At 44.3% G+C, this 24001-nt stretch overlaps 1 protein-coding gene across 5 annotated transcripts in view; it reads left to right on the top strand.

The window, feature by feature from the left end:
* Window positions 1–12770: 12770 nt before the first annotated feature.
* The window catches only part of fgfr2 (fibroblast growth factor receptor 2), a 36942-nt gene continuing 25711 nt past the window's right edge, over window positions 12771–24001 (top strand). Inside the window, exons 1-4 of one of the 5 annotated variants that reach the window (XM_085182530.1) lie at window positions 12771–13408; window positions 15468–15720; window positions 22320–22577; window positions 22910–22984. In XM_085182530.1, coding sequence (XP_085038656.1) covers window positions 15543–15720; window positions 22320–22577; window positions 22910–22984 — 511 coding nt within the window. In that variant the 5' untranslated portion in view covers window positions 12771–13408; window positions 15468–15542. The remainder of the gene's footprint in view (window positions 13409–15467; window positions 15721–22319; window positions 22578–22909; window positions 22985–24001) is intronic. The other 4 variants (XM_085182529.1, XM_085182528.1, XM_085182531.1 and 1 more) reach the window with 4 other exon arrangements.

Raw genomic sequence — 24001 nt, 5'->3', positions numbered from 1 at the left:
GGATCGAGCTCTGCACAACCCCGTGAATTCCTACATACACAAGACCCGACTGACACACATTTGTGTAGCGTTAAAACACCACAAACACACTGCAGATAAGGAGATGGAAATCTCTCCCATGACCTCACATCAGAAACTGTGAGTGCAGGGCTCCTTTCCCTCCCTACTGCATGTTCTCTCACTCATTTTTACAGCCTAATGGAAAAGAGGGAGTGTTGTGGTGAGGAAGCAATGCCACGTAATTTATACAATTAGCTATACCCGAGTTTTTGTTACTTCAGAGGAGGTAAAAAATTCAGCTGGTCTGGAGTCTGTACTGAGGATCGACTCTGTACTCTCTGGTTGGGGTGAAGCTTCATCAACAGATTGAACAGCATGATGCTCCAGACTGCTGCCCATTTTAGTGAACTTTGTGAAATGTCCCGATTGCATTGCATTATGAGTACAGACTTCCTCAGTTGGTTTAAAGCCAAAGTCAAAGTCCTAGAAGAGAAAAAAAGATCTAATATTAGCGCAAAAACCTTTTCTGCTCTTCGGTATTCTTTATTTCTTTCCTTCCTGATGTCTTGCCCCTTGTATTTAAAGGCCAAACACTGAATTGTATCACTTCTTAGTCATCTGAGTGTCAGTGACCAAGGAGGTTGTGTATGGTCAGACACATTCAGGCATACAAAACCATCTGAGCAGCAAAACTGAGCTTCTGCTGCTAACTATCAGTAGTGGGCACTGTAAAAGAGAGGAGATGAGTTAGAGAGTGCTTTATTGCACCTCTCTTTTTCAATTTCGCTCTTCATTTTCTGTGGTTAAATGCTGTGGAAAATTGGACGGCCTAGCAAAGCAGAGGTGGATGTTTTCTCCGAAGCAGAGTGCGGATGGAGCACATTCCAGGGGAAAGCTGTGTAAATCCCTCCATTGATTTGGTGCGAAACCCTCCTGACCTCTGGAATACATTAGCAGATTAGGCATGGAGGCCGTGTGCACACGGCTCTCTTAGCCCAGCCGCCAGCCTATTCAGACTGCACCCTAGCAGCAGTCTGCCCATGGGCCCCCCAAAAACCCACAGTCCGGATACCACGGGCAAATGGGCCCCATGCCCGCACTCATTCTTTCAAAGCCCAATTACAACAATGTGTGTACTGACTTATTAGATTCCCTTGATTTTATGAACATGCGATTCGCTTCATGTATTGCTCAGTCGTCCAGAATGGAGGCGTTCTTTAGGAGCTTTAAGTACACTGTAATCTTCGTGCAGTCTGACAAAGACAAAAACAGAAACAGAGAAAGTTGTTGAAAGCCAGGTCACCACAACCTCAAGCGTCTGTAACTGCTTTCATTTACAAACTGACTGCTGCTGCTTCTTTACATCGTGCTGTCTGGAAGCCGGGTCAGTACAGCCTCAGCTGTCTAGTTTGATCAAAATTACCTGTGTAAGATAGAGATGACAGTGACTTACACTGTGAATCTGGTTAAAAAAAAATAGTCCTGCTTTCTGGCATTTGAGATATTCGTCTTATCTTCAAGTTTGATAACACCAGTGAATATAAGCTTCCTTATCTGAAGTTTAGTCCTGCATACAAATAGGTCGGACACATTATTTTTAAGTATATATTTTATAGTCTTGATGTAAATTAATATAGGGCATCCTGATGAACGGAAGCCCAATTGCTCATTGTGTTTTGTTTGCTTTGTGCTTGTTTACTGGATGAAGAGAATATTGGCATCACTAAGTGATACCAGACCCTCAGTGCGGATCTGGAAGCCAGCTTTTCTATTGTATCTCAAGCTTTGAACATGTGCTTTTCATAACATTGTAGGCTCCTATAAAAGCTAACAGAGTGTTAATGGATTGAGCAAGTGGTCATTGACCTGGTATTGTGCGTATGTGTGTTTGGATGCGTGCGTCTTGTTTGGGGGGGTGGGGTTGCTCTGGGTCAGGGGAGCAGGCATCATGGTCACAGGCTACAAATCCCACCAGGACCCCTGCGCCCCCCCTCAGAGGGGACACATGGCCAGTCGCCTTCCATCTCCCCCGCATTGCAGGCAGGGTTTTACTCGCCAGCAGAGCAGCCTGACACCCAGATGGCAGGCAGCTCGGCTCACTGTCCATCTTCTCGCATGAGGCAGGAGAAATTAAATCACCTCATTTGTCATCAGCGAGCTCGCTGTTTGTCTTCAGCGAACCTATTTGCTCTGTGACTCTAGCCCACATGAGAGCAGTGGAAAAAAAACACACAAAAAAACGATGGTGTATAAGAAAATTAAAAGTATATATCTGATGTTCCACATAACAATAACAGTAACCACAAAGCCAAACATTCCCTCTGCTCTGTCTCATTGCGGCCAGCTAATTGTCACTACTAACCACACTGAAAATGTTACAGATGGGAGAGTTTGCTTGCATCCATCTTGGTAGTGCTGCAATCGAGTAAACAAGTTCCCGTCGCAGACTCTGATAGTCGAGTACACAAGGCTTCCAATGAAACGCACATGGCGCCACCACAACTGGAAGGAAGTTAGTTTGCCGCAAAACATCCTTCCAGCAACGATGCTATCATTTACAGAGGATACAACAGAGACACTGTTTCAGCTGAGGGAAAATCACGTAGCTTGATTTGGGTCACCTAAAATGCCGAACAATTGGACTCTGACATTTTATGGCAAAAAAAATTTCTGAGTGAAAGAATTTGTCTTTGAGTGTTCACATTTCTTCAGACATAGCTGGCATTCATCGCAGCTTATTGACTGGATGAGCACGAGAAACTGGAGGAGAGGCAAATGACAGTAACAGAGGTGGGGGAAAAAAAGTTGTGCCTGCCTGGGGGCTTCTGTGAAACAGCTGAGAAAAAATCCAGGTGAAAAAACAAAGTTTTTTTTTCTTAAACCAGTTTTTAATCCATTAAGACAAAAGTAAAAACAACAGACCTCACCTACTTTTTTCCCTCCTCACTGTCTCCCTCCCTTACTCCTCTGGGCCTCTCTGTACCTGGTAAATATTTAGTCAGTTCCTCATATTCTGTGGGAACTTCCCGTTAAAGCGATCTAAAGGTTAAGGACGCCTTTCTCCACTAACTGTTTGCACTCCAGGGGCATTCGGTTGGGAAGTCGCCCTGTTTGTCATTCCCTGTGTCGGTGCATTTTCTCATTTTCCCTGAAACACTTTTCCCGCCCTCTGCCTCTCCGTACCCTGGTTAATGTTTATACCGTGACTGATTTGGCTCCTGTTGCTAATGGTAGATAAGCAACAACTGATCAGTGCCATTAGCACATCAATCCTCACAAGTGACTCCTCTTTGCAAAAGAACAATATGGCTCCTCAGTTTGATTTATGCCCAGACTTCAGCTGAACCTGGGTCACGTTCCCTTTTTGCTTTTCTCAGTTTTTCTCCCCAGCTCCCTCCTATTTTCAGTTCACCCCTATCTCTCTGTTTATTGGTATTCTTCCTGTTCCTCCACCTCTGCCTCACAGGGGAGGAAAACGCTCCACAAACTTGTACAAAACCTCAAACTGAGTGTTGTTATTGACAAGGGGTGTGAAACTGAAAACTACCCACCTTTGTCTTTTTTATTCCTTCTTTGCCTTGGAGTCAGAGGTTACCAGCTTACTATTCCTCAAACTATGAACCCCCTCTGACAGGACTGTATTGACTATCAGCGTCATTGTTGTCTTTCAGGACTAAGACAGCCATACAGGAAAAATATTAATTATGGGTTTTTACGCTGCAGGCCATCACAGCAGGACTTTGTAATGTGTAAGAAAATATTGAAAAAGGCTTGTGAACAGATCCGGCAGATAGTGTGTTTGTACACATCTCTGTGCTATAGCCCACCCACCCCACCTCTCTTCTGTTAGGGATCACGGGTGATGTGTAGCATGGCCAGTTGTTTGTTGTCACTGTGAATTATGGTGACATGCTGAAGGAGTGAAAACTCACGCTGGGCAGCACTTGCAAGGAACAGTGAGGGTGTGTTTGTGTGTGTGTAGGGGGATGGGTTGAGGGGGCTTTTATCCTGCCATTTATACCCAAGGTTAACTGCACAGGCCCCGGGGAAGGGACAGAGGGGCGGAGCTTTTGGTGAGAACATCGGCGTTCTCAGGGATCAGTTTACAAGGTGTGTCTGGTTCACTTTCACTGTTACAGTTATAAGATTTTCCCGCGGTGACTTTAATTACTACAAACACTCCACTGGATGATGAATTGTGTCCAGGCTGACGAGTCATATTGTCTGAGCACAAGAATTTATTTGATAGTTTATCTATCCTTTAACCGCACACACACACGCTACACACAGTGGGCAATATTAGCGAGACAGTGACATTTTGTTTTTAGTCAACTCAAATGGAAACCTGATGAATTATTAGCGTGTGAGAAACCAACAGCTGTTTATTAATGACTTACACAGATTTATAATTGCAGAACTAATGGCTGCAAAGCATAGCGGCCTCCAAAACAAACAGTCTGCAGTTGTAAACTGTACTTTCTAACTGAATGCATGGTTAATTCGACTAATTTACTGCTTCAATTAAATGTTTCACATATAGGTTAAAGTATTGCTGTTTTTTTTTTAATGTAGTTATTTTAAAGTTAGTCATTTATAAGCTAAAGTGAAGCAAACTCTTCAGTGAAAACGTGGCATTGCATCTCAGCTCCCAGATGGATTTTGGTGCTTCTTTTTCTAACCACGCTCTACTTTTCACCGCTAACACATTTACAGTTCCATCAGTCTTTGCTAAAATGCTTCCCTGCTGGAACAGTTCTCCGTGCTGGCCCGGTCCCATTTTTCCACAGTGATTTGATCATGATTGATGGGTTACATGCTAACAGGGCACCCAAACTGCGAAGCTCTAAAAAGGAATGAGAATGAACGAAGTGCACGACAGGAGCCCGCGTGTTAAAGCATACGTCTGTTTACACGAAGAAATTATTCTAAAAACTTTTCCTGGCCCGTCTCAAAGGTTTGGTGCCAGAATGATCTTTTTATATAAATGAAGCAGTCAAAAGCTCTATTGTCTCGAGGAGTGTTCACTTGTGCAGAGACGAGTCTATCCGTGTGCCTTTATAATTGCACGGTTATTCTATAAACCTTGTAGGAGTTTTTAATCTGCCCTGCTTTGCCCAGCCCAAGGTTTCTATTGCATTGCTGTGGGCAAGAAGGCTGAAGAAAAATAAAACGTGTACATGCTGAGAGATGGGTTTTTTTTCATTGCTCAACAGCACAATTAGAACTTGCAAGTGCAGAACAACATGGTAGACGACAATATAAATCTGTCAGTCTGTGCTCCAGAGGTGGGCATGCTGCAACTTGAACTCTTAAGTCTCGTTCGCAGTCTTTCCTCTGTTACTAAGTACAGCAAACCGTATAAACAGAAGAGAAAAATGTATTCAGGAAGGAGCACAGAAAAAAAAAGGTTATTTAATGCAAGCATTGTACTGTCATGTATGCACAGGAGTTATTTTCCAGGATGCAGGCTGAAGAGATGCTTAAGCAGACATATATCTCTGTCACTCTCTCTAGTTCCCTCTTTCTGTTTCTCTTGATATAGCGCAGAAGAAACTTGGGGGCGGGGTAAAGGTCAGGGCCCCGGTGAGGAGGTCGCGCCTCAGGAGCACACTCAGCTCAAATTAGGTCTCAGATTGGCATTCACGGTCAAAATAGTTAACCCCAGCTCACCTCACCGTCCCTTAAGAAAACATATGCTTTACCTCAGCGCCTTAGGTTCATTTTAACAAACTCTTTCACCCACACAAAGGTAAACGTGCTTCGCTGTGAAGCACCACTGACACATGTCTAAACACCTCCTCGGTAAACCGTCGCTTTCAGACGCCCATATTAGCGCATGGGTTGGACCCAGGCTGTGTTTTCAGAATCATCTGCTGCCTTACTACAGCTACAGCGACTAAGGAGTATGACCAGATGAAATATGTTGGACGGAAGTAATTTACTGCTCCCCTAACTTACAATATCTTGTGCCCCTGCCACTGGACAGAGTGGTAAGAAGAGACGCGGAGAAACAATAAACGTGGTTAAATGTGGGAGTGGGGAGTGGAAAACGGCACAGAGCCAAGGTCAAGTCTATAACTGCTGCTGCAAGAATGATTTAGATGCTATGGCCAGGGGGCTGGACCAATAGCAGCTTGGCAGAGTGAATCAGGGAGGGATGGCAGAGGTGTTGAGAGCCTTGGTGGTAATGACTTGCTGATGACATCAGGACATAGCACAGAGTCTTTTCTCTGCGGAGGGGTTAAAGTTCAGACAGCCCATTCAGTGACCCTGTGATTTATTCCCGGGGCCTCCTTTAATATATAAACACAATGAAAGCTGGGTCTTTGCTGGGAATGCACGACTGTCTGTGAGGCATAGTCCAGAGAGCCGCTAAACACTTTTTGTTTGTTTCTTCAGCCCTCTTTAGTGCTTACTTTATCACCATCTGTGACAATGAAAGTTTCCCAAAAAGAAAAAAAAGTCAGCAACTAGACAGACTGGGCTCATCTCTGAATGTTGTAAAGACTCACACCTGCTTTCAAAATGCAGCGAAAGTCTTTCAAAAGCCCCACTGCCTCAAAGGAGCGTCCCCGAGGACAACCTTGAAGATAGCATCAGTTCAGTTCATAGCAGCGGATAATGCTGCTGGTAAGAGCAGCCGATTATAAGCACTACAAAGCACACGTCCTGTGAGTTGTCACTCAAAGCAGCTGTTAGTTCAGGGGAACAGTTTGGCCCTGATGCACAGTCTAATATTTAACCTGACTTCCTGCTGCACCACAGAAGAACTGCAGGAATCACTGCAGTCAGCAAAAATACCTTACTCCCTGCCAGAACTACGAAGCAGCAGTAAGGCTCAAAATGATATCAATTATACGCATTTAAATAAATCACGCTGAGCATTTAAACAGTCTTTCATTCCACAGATAAGATTTTAAAAATGCATTTCTTTAAAAAAAAAAACCCAACAACTTTTAATTACTTTAAAACGGTTTGTGTTCACTTTCTGATGGAGAGTTATGGGAAAGACTGATAGCTCTCTAATGCCTGCGTGTTCGCTAAAGGTCCTGCAGCCATCAGCCGGCTTGGAATGAAGACTGCAAAGAGTAAACACCTACCCCACGTCTGTTCAGGGGTGACAAAATCTTCCCCACCAGTCCCGCAAAAGCTCATTAACTAAAATCTACAATTTGGTGTAAAAATATTTTCTTTTTCCTTTTTTTTTTTTTTTGCCAGGAGCCACGTGTCAGAATAAAAAGCGCTCAGAGCCAAGAAGCAGTCCAGCATACAACTCTCGATAAAATGGCAAATTAGCATTTTTTCCACAACATTTTTAGTTAATGAGCTTTAGAGAGGCTGGAAGCAGATTTCAGGCACAGCCAGGCAAGCTGTTTACCCCTGTTTCCAGTCTTTATGCTAAGCTAAGTTAATCAGCCACAGGGTTTATGGTTTCATATAAATATAGAGTGACATCAATCTATAAATTTCTCTAGCAAGTGAAAAGCAAGCATCTCTAAAAATGACAAACATTAGCTTTTATACAAATTTGTTGCCACTACATTTGTCACAGATTTAAGTAGCTTGAAATAACTTTGTTTAAGCACTTAAATATTGTCTGATTATCGCTCGAGGCTAGCATATTTATTGTCCAGCAAAGATTACATTGATGAATTTTAATGTTTCATGCTCACTGTAATGTCACCTCAACATAAGAACTTAAATTTCAAACATCACACAAGAATGTGATAATTTTTGACTTGATGTAAAGAAAAATAAACGTAATTTTCAATGCTCAACACAGTTACTTAGTGACTTCATAATTTAATCCATCTTTGGCTCTGGTCTGCAGCATGCGTAGGTGAGGAGCAGCAGCAGTTAGCTCAGGATTGTCAGCTCGGGGTGAGAAACAAAGCTGATTTCAATGCTGTCAGCACAGACTGAAGCCCTGACTTGCAAAGTATGAGTCATGCAGGATGGCTGGAGTGACCTGCTCTCTGCGTTTGTAGTTATGTGTGTGAGTGTAATGTGTTTTGTGAGCAAAGAACGTTGAAATTAAAAGAGCAACAAAGCCAGGGAGGTAAAAACAACATCGACAACAACAAAAAGAGAGGGAGAGAAAGCCTCATCACTTATGAAGACAGGAGAAAGATCTGTTCATTCTTCATTTTATGTACGAGATATAAAGTTGTCAGTTCCACTCAGCTTTTCTCTGTTTTTCTCCCTGGAAAAAGTCATGTGTTATTTTTATTAGGTATAATGGTGCCAGTCAGGTGGGAGGGGAAGCAGACGTTTTGATCAGAGGTAAAGCTGCATTAGCACAAGCGGGCACATGTTTCTGCTCAGTGTGCTGCTGTTTGCCGTTTCCCGTCGTTGCTCGAGGGATTCGAAACTATCAAACGCCCTGCTCGAGCTGGAAACGCCAGCTTTCTCCGTCCGCTCGTGTCCCCCTTTTTAGCTTAGCTCTGCAGCGAGCTCAATCTGCAGGCATCCCAGCTATTCCAAACACTCTGGAGCACTAAGGTGGAAACATGTGAGGAATCTGGATGACTGACCCTCCATCCACTCCCCTCGATCGCTGCATTCTGTTACCTGCTGAGGAGGAGGCGGAGAGGGCGGCAGAGGCCTGGGTGTCCAGATGAGGTTATTATAGCGTATCAGTGATGCCTCCTGAGGTAAAAGCAGAGTCTGTGACAGCGTGAGATGGCTCAAGTCAGGCAGTATGAGAGTCCAGCGCTAAGATCTGACCTCCTGGGTGGAGAAAAGGCATATGTGATATGATGACATTTTCAGGCGCATACCTAAAAAAAAATTTCTGCTTGTCTGTTTCAAATGCCCCCTAAACTTTCCCTTCACACCTTCTGTCAGGGTCCTCTTACATCGGCACACGGCTGCAGAGGAGCTACATGGTTCAAATTAGACCCTGAGGCGTGCTTTTACTTCTTCCTTCTCTCTCTCTCCAATCCCCCCCCCCAACACTTATAGCTCCGCGCATTTGTTTCATATTTTGCTCAGGATATGACTCACTCACCCGGCTGATGTTTGATGTTTTAATTATGCAGTGTCAGTGATACACTGGGAGAAAAATGAGGGGTCTTTCTGGCTAAGATTTGGAACAGTGAAGTTGCAATAACATATCGCTGCCATTCATGATTAACTGCAGGACCCTCAAGGAGGGAGAAAGGAGGACAAGTCTGTTTTGTGTTCTCAATGGCAAATATCTCTGTTACGCTTCTATAACATTCAGAGGGACACAGGGAGGAGTTTGGTGCTCTGGCTCTGTTCAGTGTGAGGGAGTGGATTGTCTATGTGCCACTGCAGTAAAAAAAAAAAAACAACACAAAAAACACACTGTGTAATGGATGATTGACTCCAGCAGAGGTGTGCACGGCAATCATTGCTGCGATCACTAATACAGCACTGTGAGGATTTGTTGTGCAGATTGTGGCTGCCTAAAATAGACTTTTATGAGACACGATATTTCATGAATTGTTAAAAAGGAAAACGATAGAAACACATTCCCGAGACGCAACTATATAAAAAAAAGCAAGACAGCCCACAGCGATGCTAGCTTCTCTGTGAGGCTGCATAAAGCCTTGCAAAAAAGGAAGTTTTCACAGGACCCTGTGTGAAAAGCTAAGCACACCCCATATGTCAGTATTTTCTAGAACCAGCAATAACTTGAAGTGATTATTTTTAGTGTGTCTCACATCTTTGTGGAGGAATTGTCATTCTTCTTTACAGCGTTGCTTCATAAACTAAAGTGCCGAACAAATTAGATGTGCGTTCAAACGCAGTGGATCTCAAATTCATCCTCTGGGGAGCATGAATGTCTTTTCTAGCAGCCCATCAAGGAGCTGTAGAGATTTTCATCTGGAGTAAGTGGTCAGCCAACAACACACAGTGGTCCATATTGCCGCTGGGGGATATCCATCCATCCATCCATCCATTCGCTTCCGCTTATCCTTTTCAGGGTCGCGGGGGGCGCTTGAGCCTATCCCCCGCTGGGGGATATCTTCTTGAGAAATGATTTGAGTCTACTGTCTCAGTTATCGGAAAACCACGAATCAATAAATGTGCGAGAAAAACAAATTCAGATATTTTAGAGCAGAATGTGTGATGTTTTATGCTAAAGAGTAGATAAAGGTTGTTATACTTCTACATGCTATTTGAATAACTGAGCTCTTAAAGCCCTTGTGGGAACATATTTTATGCATTTATTTTTGTTGTTTTTTAATTGACTAATACTGTGATTTATTCTCAAAAGCCGCCAGGTTCATATTTTTCACACGCCCCATTCATTTTCTGAGCTGCTTATCCAACTAGGATCGGGCTGTTCCCTGTCCCAGCTGACCTGAGGGAGAGCGATGTTCATCACGCTCAGCTCACCCATACATCACATGGTTAACACAGAGACCATTTACAGTTACCAGTTACAATCAGCAGTTAACCTAACAGGAAGAGTATTGCAAACTCTGTGGAGGGAGATCCCAGCCAAGCACCCGGTTTGAACCCAGAATATTTTTGCTGTAAGGTGACAATACTAACATCTGCACCAGCATGCAGACGTACACGGTTCATCTCATCAGCCTTTCATACTAATACTTTCATGAAAAGATGGGACATCTGGGTGTGATCCAGGAATCGCTGTTATTCATCCCTCACATCATCTCAGATTTGCATATCAGGATGAGGTAAACATAATTGGCTCAGAGCAAAACCATCAGTTGCAGCTTCAATTCTCACAGCAATAAGAGACGTTCTGGCATTAACATATCACTGGGCAGCCATTCCAATAAGCTCACCTCCTTACGAGTTCTATCAACAAAGACGAGAAATCAATATATTCATCTAACATGCTGATTACAAGCTACTAGCTTGTCATTTCCTTCCCTGCATCCAAACACTGTGGTTGCTGGCACAGGAGGGAGAAAAAACAAAACAAAAAAAGAAAAGATTGGAAATGAAGAGGGGCAATGACAGGTTGACGGATACCACAACACCAGGACACTGAGTCCATCCCGTCCTCCGTCAAAGCCCCATGAGAATCTGCTTGATGAGGTTTCTTTCAAATGTGGGATGCCCGAGCAGTGGAAAATAAAGTGGGTGATTGTAAATAGACTTCTGTAGTGGGAGGAAAGAGTCACAGAGAGGGAGAAACGGTGGGGGGTATTTTGTGCCACTTGAAAAATGAGTCAAACTTTCCTTCCTCACCTCTTGCTCCCTCTGTATTTCTAGCCAACCTGTCAGCTCCACTGTTATCTGAAGGTTTTACTGGTTTTCAGGCAGAGGTGGGAGAGGAGAGAGAAACAGACGAGAAACTCTGCATTCACAGGACAAACCTTTTGCTGAAGGAAAAAAAAAAGCCTTATTAGTGCAAATTGAATGAAAGCGTTTTCCCTCCCTTGTTTAAAAAAAAGGGGCTCCTGCAGTGAAAGCGAGACAAAAATAAAAAGTCTGCAGAGATTAGAGTCTTCCACCCTCGCCTGTGTCTCTTTCAGAGCACTTGAACGCCTGAACCAATGCAGGAGACAGCTTGAATCAGTGGGGGACAACTTTTGTTGGGCCGACCTTCAGTTTCTCTCCGGGTAGCTGCAGACAGAGCTGCTCATTTATAGGAAAGTTATAAACAGAAGTTTTTTTCTAAACTCCGCAGCCTTGCAGAATATCACAAACCTCAACCTCTCTTAAACTGTGATTCACTTCTTATTGCTTTAATTTATTGTTGTTATCACGAGCTGTGAAAAAGATCTCTTATTTAAAAATGAGCACAATAGTATGAAACAGTAAAGGTTCAGACGCAGAGAGAATGTTTTCAGTGATATATCAGTATTACTTGGACTGCTATATTGGTGATGTTTTCTTATCCCAACTCTAAAAAAGTTGGGACACTGCGTAAAATGTGAATAAACACAGAATGTAATGATTTATGACTGACACAAACTGTGTGGAACTGAGAAAATGTGACATTTTAAGGCCATTTAGAATTTGTTGGCAGCAACACCACTGTGTAGCATCCCCTCTTCTTTTACCAACTGTTTGTAAACATCTGGGAACCAAAGAAATGAGTTGCTGGACATTTTGAAGGATTTTAAATGGTGCTGTTTCTGGATCATTTTCACATATCTTTCACTTCTTTGCATCATAGGGCTTTGCACTGCATGGTGAGCTGTGGTCACAGACAATTTCTGGCAGTGTTCCTCATACATTGATTTCTATGCCTGTTTTTAATGCCGTGCTGTCTGAGGTACCAGAAATCACAGGCATCAAATATTGTCTTTTGCGCATGCTCTGAATCCTATTATGCCCTGCAGATGATGAGATATTCAAAGTCTTTGCAATTTTATATTGAGGAACATTGTTCTAAAATTGTTCCACAATTTGTAGACATGTTTTTTGTAGTTTGGTGAACCTCTGCCGATCTTTCATTCTGACTTCAGTTTTCTTGCTCTAAATCATTGTACACTATTTCTACTTTGAGAAACTGATCTGAATATTCTAATACTGAGTCTGCAGGGATGCTTCACTACAGTCTATGGGCTATACGTTGTGTCACGTCTTGGCCACTGAGCGGCGTTGCGGTCTGACAGCTCGGCAGAGGAGCAGTGGCTCTCGCATTCCCACTTTGTGTGAACGAGTCGAGCGCGGGGCAGGCAGTCAGGCAGCTCTGCAGTTTGATGGGCGGAGGAAGGCAGGGCCCGAAAGCAGTGCAGGCACCAGCTCGAATTACACTCGGGGTGCTCGGGACAGGAGGAGGGAGGGGGGTGATGACACGCACTGAAGGGAAGGAGGAGGGCGGTGTGTGTGGAGACGTAAGGAGGAGAAAAAATCTAGTAAACCTGACAAAGCGTCTGAGTAACAGAGTGAAGACTGTCGGCGGAAGAAGTAGACGCGAGAGACGCTCGTTTCACCGAGAGGACGCACATTCACGGATTTTATGAGGTGGTTTTTTTTCTCCTTGCAGTGGACAACTATTCTCTTCTGCCCTTTAGAACTCGTTCCACGTACGTGGTAGCTGCAAACTTTCTGTTGAGTTGACAAGTGCGCTGTTCGGGGAACACTGGGCAGTGTTTTGCGCTTTGGAAGAAACTTGGTGACGAGAGGTGGAAAGTTTCGAGAGGGGGGGGACAGCGATATGGTTTTACGAAGTGTTTTGGAAGGATAACGCGTGTAAACCCGGATTTCTGTGCATGGCATTGGACTACGCTGTCAGTCGGGTTTGGAATATATCTTCAGATCCGAGCTGATGCCGGGTGATTGTGGAATAGTAAGCTGAAGAAAAAAAAAGCCAGCGCCTCGATTTTTTTCCCCCTTTTTGCCGCTGCATTGTATTATTGGAGACATTCCTCCCTCTGGATTCAGCTCATGCTCTCTCCTCCCTTATCTGTGCATGCCAAAACAGAGATCTCCACGATTTTAGTCCTCCCTGGTAAGTGTTCTCTGCATGGGATTAAAAAAAAATCTAATGCGTCCTCAGAGCCTCATCTGTCAGGGTTCCTGCTGCCATACGCGATAGTAGAAATGCGCTTCCACGGTTTGTGCAGTTTTTTTTTTTTACAGCTGCACGAAAAAACCCCTGAAAATTGTTTGTTTGCAGTTTTCTAACCAAAAGAGTTTCCAGAAGACGACGAAGTGCGTAAAGTTCTTTATAAAGTTTTTTTTATTTTATTTTAGTTTAATATTTTTCTGGCATGCATTTAAAAAAAACCCAATTTGTTTTTTTTTTCTTTTTTTGCACGTAAAAACTTATTTCTGTGAACTTCATCTTTGTTTATTTAAGACGCGAGAAGAGCCACACAACACCTTGCATCATCACTTTAGGGCCCATTAACAAGTGTCCGGGTTATTTATTACTTTGGTAAATTTTCTACATTGCATTTATGGTGCCAATTACCCCGTGACCGCTGTTGTTTTTTCACTGCTTGGTGCCGGAGCCCTAAATCACCGAGGAGCTCCAAATGAGCCTCCCTCATTGTGGAAAAAGCCAACTGATTTGAATTTCAATCGGGGATTCAATCAGTGCCAAGAAATTTCATTGAAAGCTCGAGTTTTTAAATGAAGGCTTGGTCATGTATGAGGCCGAGCTCTCAGTGGGTCCCGTTTTAGAGTGGATTATATCACGTATCACTATATACCGTTTACTTCTGAGTTTTGCGCATTGATTTTCTCTTTTTCCAAATCGTTTCAGTTGTAGGCTATTTATTTATTTGACGGCTGTAGAAAAATGTAGTATTTGTATTGCTCTCTTTAAGCAGCGTAGCACGAAAACACCCCCACATGGAGGCTTTTTTTGGTGGGGGCGTGATATCTGGGCTCTTTTCGTCCTGCAGAAGTTTTTAGACAGCGGTAATGCCAGTAGTACTTGATTGGTGCACTGATTCGTTTACTTTTCATCAATAATTCATGAGTCTGGGCTGTCACTATGCGGAACTGGGTACTCTAATTGCAAAATTCACACCGGCGCATTTCTCTAATAAAGTTAAGACGTCGGGATGAACTCAAGCATGCACGCCGACATCAGGTGCGCGGTCACCGTCCGTGTCCCGCAGTCCCCCGCCCCCGAGCGGTTGAATGAAAGATAATTCGGCATGTGCACGTCTTCTTTTTCGCCCTCTAAAAGTCAAATTACATTTGTCTTTGCGGGAGAAACCAATCGATACTTCCAGCTGGAGGAGAAGGAGCTCAGGGAAGCGTGACTTAACCAAACCTCCAGAGACACTTCGCCGCGGTTGAACCGCAGATGTCTGGCTAAACGGAACGATGTGTGTGTTTGTCCCCATGTTGCAATATCGCTTTTTTCAATTAAAACCGTACGGCTCTCATAATCAAGTCCCGGGCATGCAATAAAAGCTCTTACGAATGCGATTAACACAAACACAACAGCGCGGGCAACAGGTTTCGTGCATCTGTTGCGCATAAGCGGTGTCCAGCGGAGAAACTGGTGCCACACTGGCTGCTGCTTTGCCTTTTCTGCACCAGTGACTTTTGAAAACATATAATGACCGATCTGTTACAAAAGAAAACGTAATATTAGTATTTTGGCGGGGAAAAATGAGCAGCGTGGAAACGTGGAACAGGTGATGCTCTTTTTTTTTCATTAGATTCATGTGAGATTAAATAAATGCTAGAAGTCTGGGGGACGTGAGTGAAACGGCTCATTTGACACTGAAATTTAGAAGTGGGATGTTTCTGAGTTCGTGTTCTGAAATATATGTCAGTGCGTACAGATCAAAACTAAAGGTAGATGCGGGGCGGCTCTGTGTGGGCTGCCTCACCTTTCCGGTATGTCTGTGGTGTGGCTTGTTTGACAGCATTTTGAAGCACTTGGTGACTCTGTTGTTTCAAGTAAGAGGGACGTGGCTCAAAGAGCATCTATGAATTAAGATGAACCATTTTGACTAAATCTGTCTTCTTGTTCTCTCCCCTTGCTGCCTTTCACACTTCTGCCTCTTCAACCTGTCTCCCAACTTCTTCCCCTTACCTCCCAGCCCAGGTGATTGGGTGAATTCCGGTGAGTGACAGGCCAACCCTGCAGCAGTTGATGGTTGGGCGGACCCCCTCAGATGGGATCAGTGTCCAGGGGGAGGTGGAGAAGGGGGGTATGGGGAGCGCTGTCCCCCACTAGCGGGATGGCCTCGTGGGCCTGGCTCCTGGCCGCTGTCCTGCTGTCCCTTTTGACTGTCAGCGTGGCCCGGCCGCCCCTTACTGCCACCAAGGAGGAGGCCACTCTGGAACCTGAAGGTAAGCATTGAGGGGCTGTAACACAGAGTAGGAGAGGGGTGGGGGGAACCCACATTTGTTTGCCTTGTTTTTCAAGAGCAGGCACCAGTTTGTCAATAACTAAATAAATAAATAAATCCACCCTTCATCCTATTGATCGTTTTTGTTTACTTTCGCATCCTTCCCTTCAAATTCTTGTCATTTACTCACATTGACGTGGATAAGAATCCAGAACTGGCCCGTGACACAGTTTCTATATTTTATACTCTTATTTATTTATTTTTTTAACTTTCGGAGTTTCATGCAGAAGCACAAGTTTTGTTTTTTTTTTCATTTAACTTCCAGTAAAAGTTGAATTATTGGAAAAGAGACAACATATTAGAGGGAGAAATATAAATAAACTAAAGAGAAACAACTAACCCCGGCATGGCCGACCTCTTGTTTTCCTCACTGTGAGTTCTAATTCGCACTCTTTTTTTGTTTTATTGTTCTTGTCTGTGCGTAGCTTACTGAGCTATACTTGAGCTGTAAAGCCTGGTTTGTGTCTCTGTTTGGAGGGAAAGTTGTGAAGAAGGGTGGCACAATGTTTATCCCGGCATCATCTTCTCGCCTGGAAAGAGATTGAGATTTAGAGTTCTGGTCTTTGCTTTCTTCCAGTCACGACTGCTGTTGTTTCCTGTTCCTGCAAAGTTTGAATAATTGTTTTAAGCAATATAGTTTTGAGAAACATCTTAGTGAAAGGCTTTTTTTTTTTTAGTCTTTCTTTTAGGCTTCTCTATTTCTGTGTCTCTGGTCTCGGAGTCTGGTTAGAGACGAGCTAATTAGTTGTTTTTATGGATGGTAAGTCGCATTCCAAAGTCCTTTGTTCCCGGGCTTTAATCAGCATGCTAATTGTGAGTTAAGCCAAACAACAGAGCATCACTTTTAAGCCACCTCCCCCACCGTCCTTCTGTCTTTACACAAACACACACTGTACCTTTTCTCGGCCTTTGCCCTTGAGGTCAGGTATCAAACTTACCTACTTGGATGAGAGGCTGCCCGAGCTCTCCTCTCCTGTTGTTTTTGTTGTTCTGTCTCAGACTGTTTGGCTCCAAGCCGGTGAGTTCAGAGCCCCACATGGCCCGGACGCTACGCTACATGGCCACAGAGAGGACAGGGGGAGTTTTCCAGAGTTACAAAATCCCCCAGAAGAGCTCTAAGAGGATTTGTGCATATTTGACTTCTCCTTTAGATGGAGAGATTACAGAGTGCTGCTGAGCAGCGATGAAGTCATGTGACTGGAGATTAAGTGGCCTGGGTGAGGTCACATGAAGAAGAACAGAGAGGGCACAAAGATCCTGGTCTGCTTATCTGATTGTGAACCAATTTATCTGTTGCATGTTGCAAACAAATATTTATTTATTTAAATGATCATCAACAGCACCTTTGTGTGATTTTACTCAATGTGTTGTCCTCTTGTCTTCACACAACAGGCTTATTGTTGCCGCTGTAGCCACTTCAATATGGGCACGTTTACCTTGTCCAGGCACGCTCTGTTTGCTCATTGATTAAAATACTCTGAATGACAATGGCAGAAAATACACAGACATTTTTCTGCTCTTTCAAGACACTCTTCTTGCACATAATGCGGAATAAATGTGGCACCGGGCGCACTGGAACGCAGGCTGACAAAAGTCAGCTCATGGTTTGGCTTGACTTTCATGTCGTCCCCGCCTGACTGTGTTCTTGAAAAATGCTCTGATCAGCATGGAGGCTGCGCTTCAAAATAGTCGAGCGGTTAAATAAATATAGGCTCCATTGTGCATCAAGGAAGATTCTTTGATGCCTAGACAGGCACAAGAATGGGATGGATGCTTGTTAACAACACACTAGTTGCTTTTCCACAGTAGGAATGTAATTGCTCTCTTGCCTTTCTTGCTGCATCGTTCCTGCTCTCACATGTACGCTGCGCCCTTTTAAACCAGTCACACAGTCGGCACATGTTAAACAAAATGGGATTACAGTTTTCTGTCTCAGCGTGTGTATCCGTGTGCGAGGTGTTGCTCATAACCGATCTGTAGCAGTGTGCTATCTGCACAGTAGGTGTGCAGCTGTAAAAGTGTAAAACTGTCAGCTGGCCAGTTAATGACATGGATTGTGGGTTTAGATGTGTGGCGATGGCAATGGAACTGAACTCTAAACAAACACAGTGTGTCAGTCGGGGTGTTTGTGTGTGTGTGTGGGGGGGGGGGGCAGTTGGGTTTAATATACAGCTTTCACACAATGGCTTTTACTAGCCTGCCGTTAGCTGGTGTTAATCTTGTAGGTTGGAGTGCGTTATTTGCTTTGGCTTATGTGCCAGAAAATACCATGTCACTCCACCGCTCACTCTCACAGCTGTCTGATAGGAGGCTGGGAAGAGCCGCTACCTGTGCCAGCCTGTTTCGTCAGACCTCCATGCGCTGTCTGGTGTACTTCAGGTGGTAGACGGCAAAAAACCCCCACCTTTCCTATTAAGGACACATATATAAGATCTGTGGCCTTATAAAAGTGTAAAAGTTCTAGATCACATTGTTATTTGTTTTTGTCCTTTCTCTCACAAGCTGAGGTCACATGCCCCCCCCCACCCCCCTCACACACACGATCACATTTGTTGTTATCTGTGCATTATGAAAATTTTTGAAAAGGTTACTTAACCACTTAATTGGTAACCATAACGATATTATTGAGTTAAGGAACAATGCTGCGTTACAGGCAAATTTAATGTGATTAGGGTGATGCAATACATTTATATTGTACTCTTTCTGCCATTAGCCCCACCCCTCCTCAGTAGCCCCCCCCACCCCCCAGAATTACTATCCGTCACCTCAATTAAAAAAAAAAATCATTAAAATAAACAATACAAAGGGATCAAAATTAAAAAGAAAACTAAAACAACTCAAACTTGTCCATGCCACTGCAGCAGCACATTGATTTGTTGTACAGCTTTAAGAATTAAGCACTCAATATGTTTTTCTTAACATAAAATAACTTGCATAAGATAAGTGTTTTTATAGTCTACTGATCTGACAGATTATCATTAGATCGTCGTTACTGTTGGCTTCAGCGTGTCCTTCATCTGACTTGTTATGATCTCAAGATTAATGCAATGTTTCTGAGGGTCACTACTGCTACGTTCAGCCTAAGAAGATTGTTGTACATAGTGTCCAAAGGGCTAAAGGGGTCGTGTGGGGTTCAAGGAAGGCCTTGACGGGGGGGTGAAGGGGTGAGCGAACTGGAGGGGCTGTTGCCATGGATGCTTGCAGGAGCCAGTTCACGGAGCTGCTCCTTTGTCATAAAAAAAAAAAAAAAAGCAGAGGAGGGATTTGAATCTGAAAGGACACAGACATTAGAAAAGGGGTAGAGACAAAAAAGGGGAGAAAAGTCCTGGGATTTAAGTACGTGAGGGGGTTACAGAGGAAGAAGAGAGGGGCAAAAAGAAAAGAGGAAGGGTAAGAAGGGCAGTGGAGATGATGTGATTTGAGCACGTGTATGTGAGTGTCTGTGTTGGACTCCATGCATGCTTAGTGTGCGCCTTTGAGATGGCAGTCATTACATTTAGTCTTCGATCTCATTTTGCAGAATGAGGCAGGGAGGAGATGGGGAGATAGGCCTGGAGGCAAATGTGCCTCTCTGAAGAAGTCGATTCCTAAGATCAGAGAAAGGGAAAAAAAAAAACAAAACGTTGCTCTTGCCTTTTACCAACATTTCTGTGGGGCTCATGCCAACTTGATAGACGGACAGATGGGCAAGCAGACATTAAAGGGACTTTGGTGAGAATCGCTTGCTGCATTTTGCCACACACACACACACACACACACATATGCACATATATTCGGATTGTGAGACTTAATTATTGCCAGCAAAAGATGGTGCGACTGAGGATGAGAAGAGGGAGCGGGGATAAGAGGGGCTGAATCTGTTCCACCTGATGGACACTTGTAATGGCTGTGCATGAGAGGGAGAGAGATGGAGTTTGAAATGTGCTCCAGGAGAAGAGAGGAAAGTGATAGGACTGTGAGAGGGTGGGAAGAGGAGAAAGCTGCTTTTGAAAGAAATTGAGAAAAACGTGTGTGTGTCTATGTGTGTGTGTGAGAGAGAGAGGCTCCCGCCCCCTCCTGTTGTGCAGAAGGGGGATGAAACTTTGCAGAGATGAGAAAATCTGCAGTGAAGTGTTTCGGCTCTTACACACAAGAGGCTACAAGAGTCCATGTACACATGCTGAGAGTAAGTGTTTCACCGGAGCTGTGCATTTAGATAACATGTTTAAGATTCAGTTCTGTGTCTTTATTTTCTTAGTTTGTCTACAAGTTAGTTTCTGCATTCTGTGTGTGTGTGTTTACATGGGGTTAGATGACACAGGTTCCCATGAAAAATCAGGTATGCTGGAGGTGTCAACAGGTTTGGGAAGGGTCGAGGTTAGGTCAGCAGGGTCGTGGTGGGTGTGGATGTGTGTAATCAGAGGAAGAAGAGGGCAAAGCGGAAGGAGAGGTGAAAGAGGAGGAGGAGGAGCTGATGGAGGGGCACAGATGGACACAGCAGAGAAAAGAAAATGATGAAGACAAATCCAATCACTCACACACCAAATGGATAAATTCCTGCCCTTCCCTTTTCCTGTTTTTCCTTCCAAACTTGCGTACCCTTCTTCCATCGCTCCTTCATTTCCAGAACTATCCCTGTGATATAAAAAAAAAACCCCTCCAAGCAGTAATAACATCACACTGAATGCCTCCAGTGTGGAAAACCACATTGTAAAAGGTAGCGGAGACAGCTCCCATCAATCAGCACAGGAGCTCCACCTCTTATCAGACCACACACTCGGCCCTGGGTGCCAAAGGGGGGTTTAATTACTTCCAGTTTGAAGGAGTTAAGAGGGAAAAACAAGACAATGCAGGAACCGTACCTGTGTGTGTGTGTGTGTGTGTACGTGCCTAGGGGCAAGAGGTTTGCGCACATGCCTCAACTCCAGGCTTGTGGCGGAATGACTTTCCCTTCCTGTTGTACGTGTGTGTGCAGGTTTACGTTACATTTGACACAAACATAGGAAGCGCGGAGGTGTATAATGAGGGTGGGGTGTCGGTGAAAAGGTGCATTGAGGTACAGGAAAGGCAGGGAGTGCCGCTGCCTCTGTAATTACACATATCGGACTTCAGCTAAACGCTCTGCATATACCACCATCGCTGGCTTTTTTGTACGCTTTTCCATTGTTGCGACTTTCCTCCCTCGAATCTTTTTAGTCCCTCTCATTTTTCACCTTGTTCCCACTGAGGACATAAACTTGTGAACATCTGCATTATAGAGAACAACACTGACTAAGATCAGTCTGCAATCGAGCTGAGTGAACACATACACGTGTGCATAAATGTGTGTGCGAAGTTTGCAACGTGCCCGGGGTGACTGGAATCGACTTGAGCATATACGGCAGAACCCAGCTTAGGTTTTTTCCTAGTTTGCTCAGCGTTCCCTCACTGTCTCATCCATGATGATCCTGATGTAGGAGTGCAGTCTCAGCTATGGAAATTCAGAATTCTCTCTCTCTTTTTTTTTTTTTAAAACATGTCGGACGTTCATCTTGCTCCGTCAGTGCAGATGTACGAATGTGAGAACACAGTGTGTGCACACGCACTCGCAGGCATGCTTGATTTTTCTCCCAGAAATGAAGAGTTTTATGCACTTTGGAGTAGAGCGCTGAGTTTCTTGCTCTCTGCCTTGGCTGGCAGGAGCTGAGGCTGTAGATCTGGCAGAGCTGTAGATCCTCCATGGCCGTGTTGTGAAAGGGGACGACGACAAGAGAGATGGAAAACAGAAGAGTCAGGCTGCCGCCAGCTCAAGGTTTTTCGTAGCTTAGGTGCACAGTCAGTACCAGAGAAAGACAGGACAAGACAGACAGGAAAAAAATCCCCCGTCCGATCCCATCCCCGCCTCCCCCCTCCCACTTCCCCTGCCTGTCAACTACTTCCGTCTTAGACCTTTCTGGCTGCTTTCCTTTCTGATGGGCAGACATTCTGGAGTTGTATTACCTTCCCTTTTTCTTTTCTTTTTTTTTTTTAAAACGCTGCAGAATTTTACTACTCACCTACACACATTGGCTGCTTGGCATCTGCACTGAAACAGATGGATGGCTGGGGAGGGGTGTTTCACCGCAAAGATGTCCATTTCACAACTGTTCGCAAAGCTTGGATTGTTTTCTTTGGTTTTGTTTTTATTCCTTTCTCCTTTACACACACAGCTATGGCCATAACTGCATGCACTGAATCTATAACAGCCAATCGTCTGCACACTTCAACGGAACTAGGTTTCCAAGGGTCTCATTTTAAATGACTGGGAGTTTGTAAAGATGTGTTGGTGTGGCGGTTTGAAACGTGGGCCTCCTCTTTTCTGTATTGCTCCTCCTGCATAAGTTGATTTAAATGCATCCGTTGGGTTTTTTTTGGTGTTTTTTATTTCTTTCTTATTTTTCTTAAAATTGCTTGTTTCTTCCTCTCCCACCTCTCTTTCCTCCTCCTCCTTGTGCACCCTCTTCCTTCCTCATCCTTTACCCCCACCCACCTTCCCCGATCCCCTTCGACCTTACCCCACTCCTCCCCACATCTGCTCTGCAGAGGCGTCGAACAAATACCAAATTTCTAAGCCCACGGTGTGCTCAGTGCACCCGGGGGAAGTGCTGAAGCTCAGCTGCCCTCTGCCAGGGACGGGGACCATCACCTGGACCAAAGATGGCAGCTCTCTGGGCAACAACAACCGCACACTGATAGAGCAGGAGGTGCTGCAGATCCGTGACACCACGCCCAAGGATTCGGGCCTGTACGCCTGCACCAGCGTGGGCAAAGACACGGTCTGCTTCATAGTCAATGTCACAGGTGAGTCAGGGATCAGGCAAGGTTAGGACAGGTCAGGATGTGAACTACTGTGAGATAGAGGATTGGTCTGTGCTTGGAGTGGATCCAGGAAATGGCCATGGAGTAGATATGGTCAAGGATGAGCAGCCTGAAGCTCAATATATAGTGTGTGCGCTTGTATAACAACAGTAACTTACAATCATATTTAATATAAAAAAAAAAAAAAAAAAAAGCCCTCACGCTATTGATTCCTTTAAAACTGTGTTGCAGTGTTGTAACATGGAAATTGCTACGTGTGTGTCTGTGTATGGGGTGCAAAAAAGGATGGCAGTAACCGTGGTTACTCTGTGCAGATGCCATCTCGTCGGGGGATGATGAGGACGATACAGAGCGATCGGAGGACACTGGGGCGGATGGAGAGCAGTTAAGTGAGTATGGGAGGAAACCAAAGGGGGTATGAATGAGTTCGAGATGCTCTCCCTTTCCTCACCAGGTCCCGTAGATTAGGCAGACCTGAGCAAGATGCCTTAAAGAGACAGTAGTAACCCGTTTCTTCACTGATCTGACATCTTCCAACTTCTCCGTTCAATAACTTTCTCTGTTTCCCGACATTTGTTCCATCGTTAACTCAAGCTTCATTCTCCTACCAGTTACAGCTATGTCTCCATGACACTTTAAATGCACATTTTGGATGCAGAGAAGGCTAAAGCAATTAACTAATAGCATATTTGCCCATATCAAATAACAAAAAGTTCAGTTTAAGGGCTTTAAAATTAGCACATGCCATGGTTTGAGTGCTCTAGTCTGTTAAATAGCAAAGAGTCCCTAAGAGCATGTCAGAACTTAAGTGTGGGATGCTGATTGTGATAGCCAAATACTTAGAAAGGCTTAATCCCTAAGCGAAATAATCTACTTAGCTTTGTCAGAGTTTGTTAGCAGAAGTGAGACTCTGTGATTGTGATTAAAGCAGCACAGACAGTGGATGGTCTTTATTTGTTCTGGGAGTGACACCAAACTCTTGTCAAATTGGACTTTTAGCCATATTGCTGCTATTCTATACATTAGTGTTCCTGAGATTAGAGCGACCATTTGTGTGTGTGTGTATATTTCAGGCTGGACGCTCCAGGGGAGTACAGGGATTCCTTACATTCTTCTAGCTTGTGTCTCACAGGTAGTCAGGCCTCATGGAGCCATCCTGCCAGCCATTTAGTCAGCTGGGCTCATCCATTATGAGAGATGCCCATCTGGACTCAATTACCCACCTGATGGGTTTGTGTGTGTGTGTGCATGTGTGTGAGAAAGAGAAAGTTCTTTACCCAACTTTGTGGCGAGTATCTGGGATAGCAACATGTTTCTGCGCATGTGCACGCTTGCGATCGCATACGCACTCACGAAAAGGAGGCTGAAACAAAGTTGAGGGCTTCCACATCTTGTTACATTTCTCC

Source organism: Neolamprologus multifasciatus, chromosome 13, assembly GCF_963576455.1.
Source record: "Neolamprologus multifasciatus chromosome 13, fNeoMul1.2, whole genome shotgun sequence".
Lineage (NCBI taxonomy): Eukaryota > Metazoa > Chordata > Actinopteri > Cichliformes > Cichlidae > Neolamprologus > Neolamprologus multifasciatus.
Note: the sequence above shows the minus strand (reverse complement) of the source record. Positions and strands in the feature narration are given on the sequence as shown.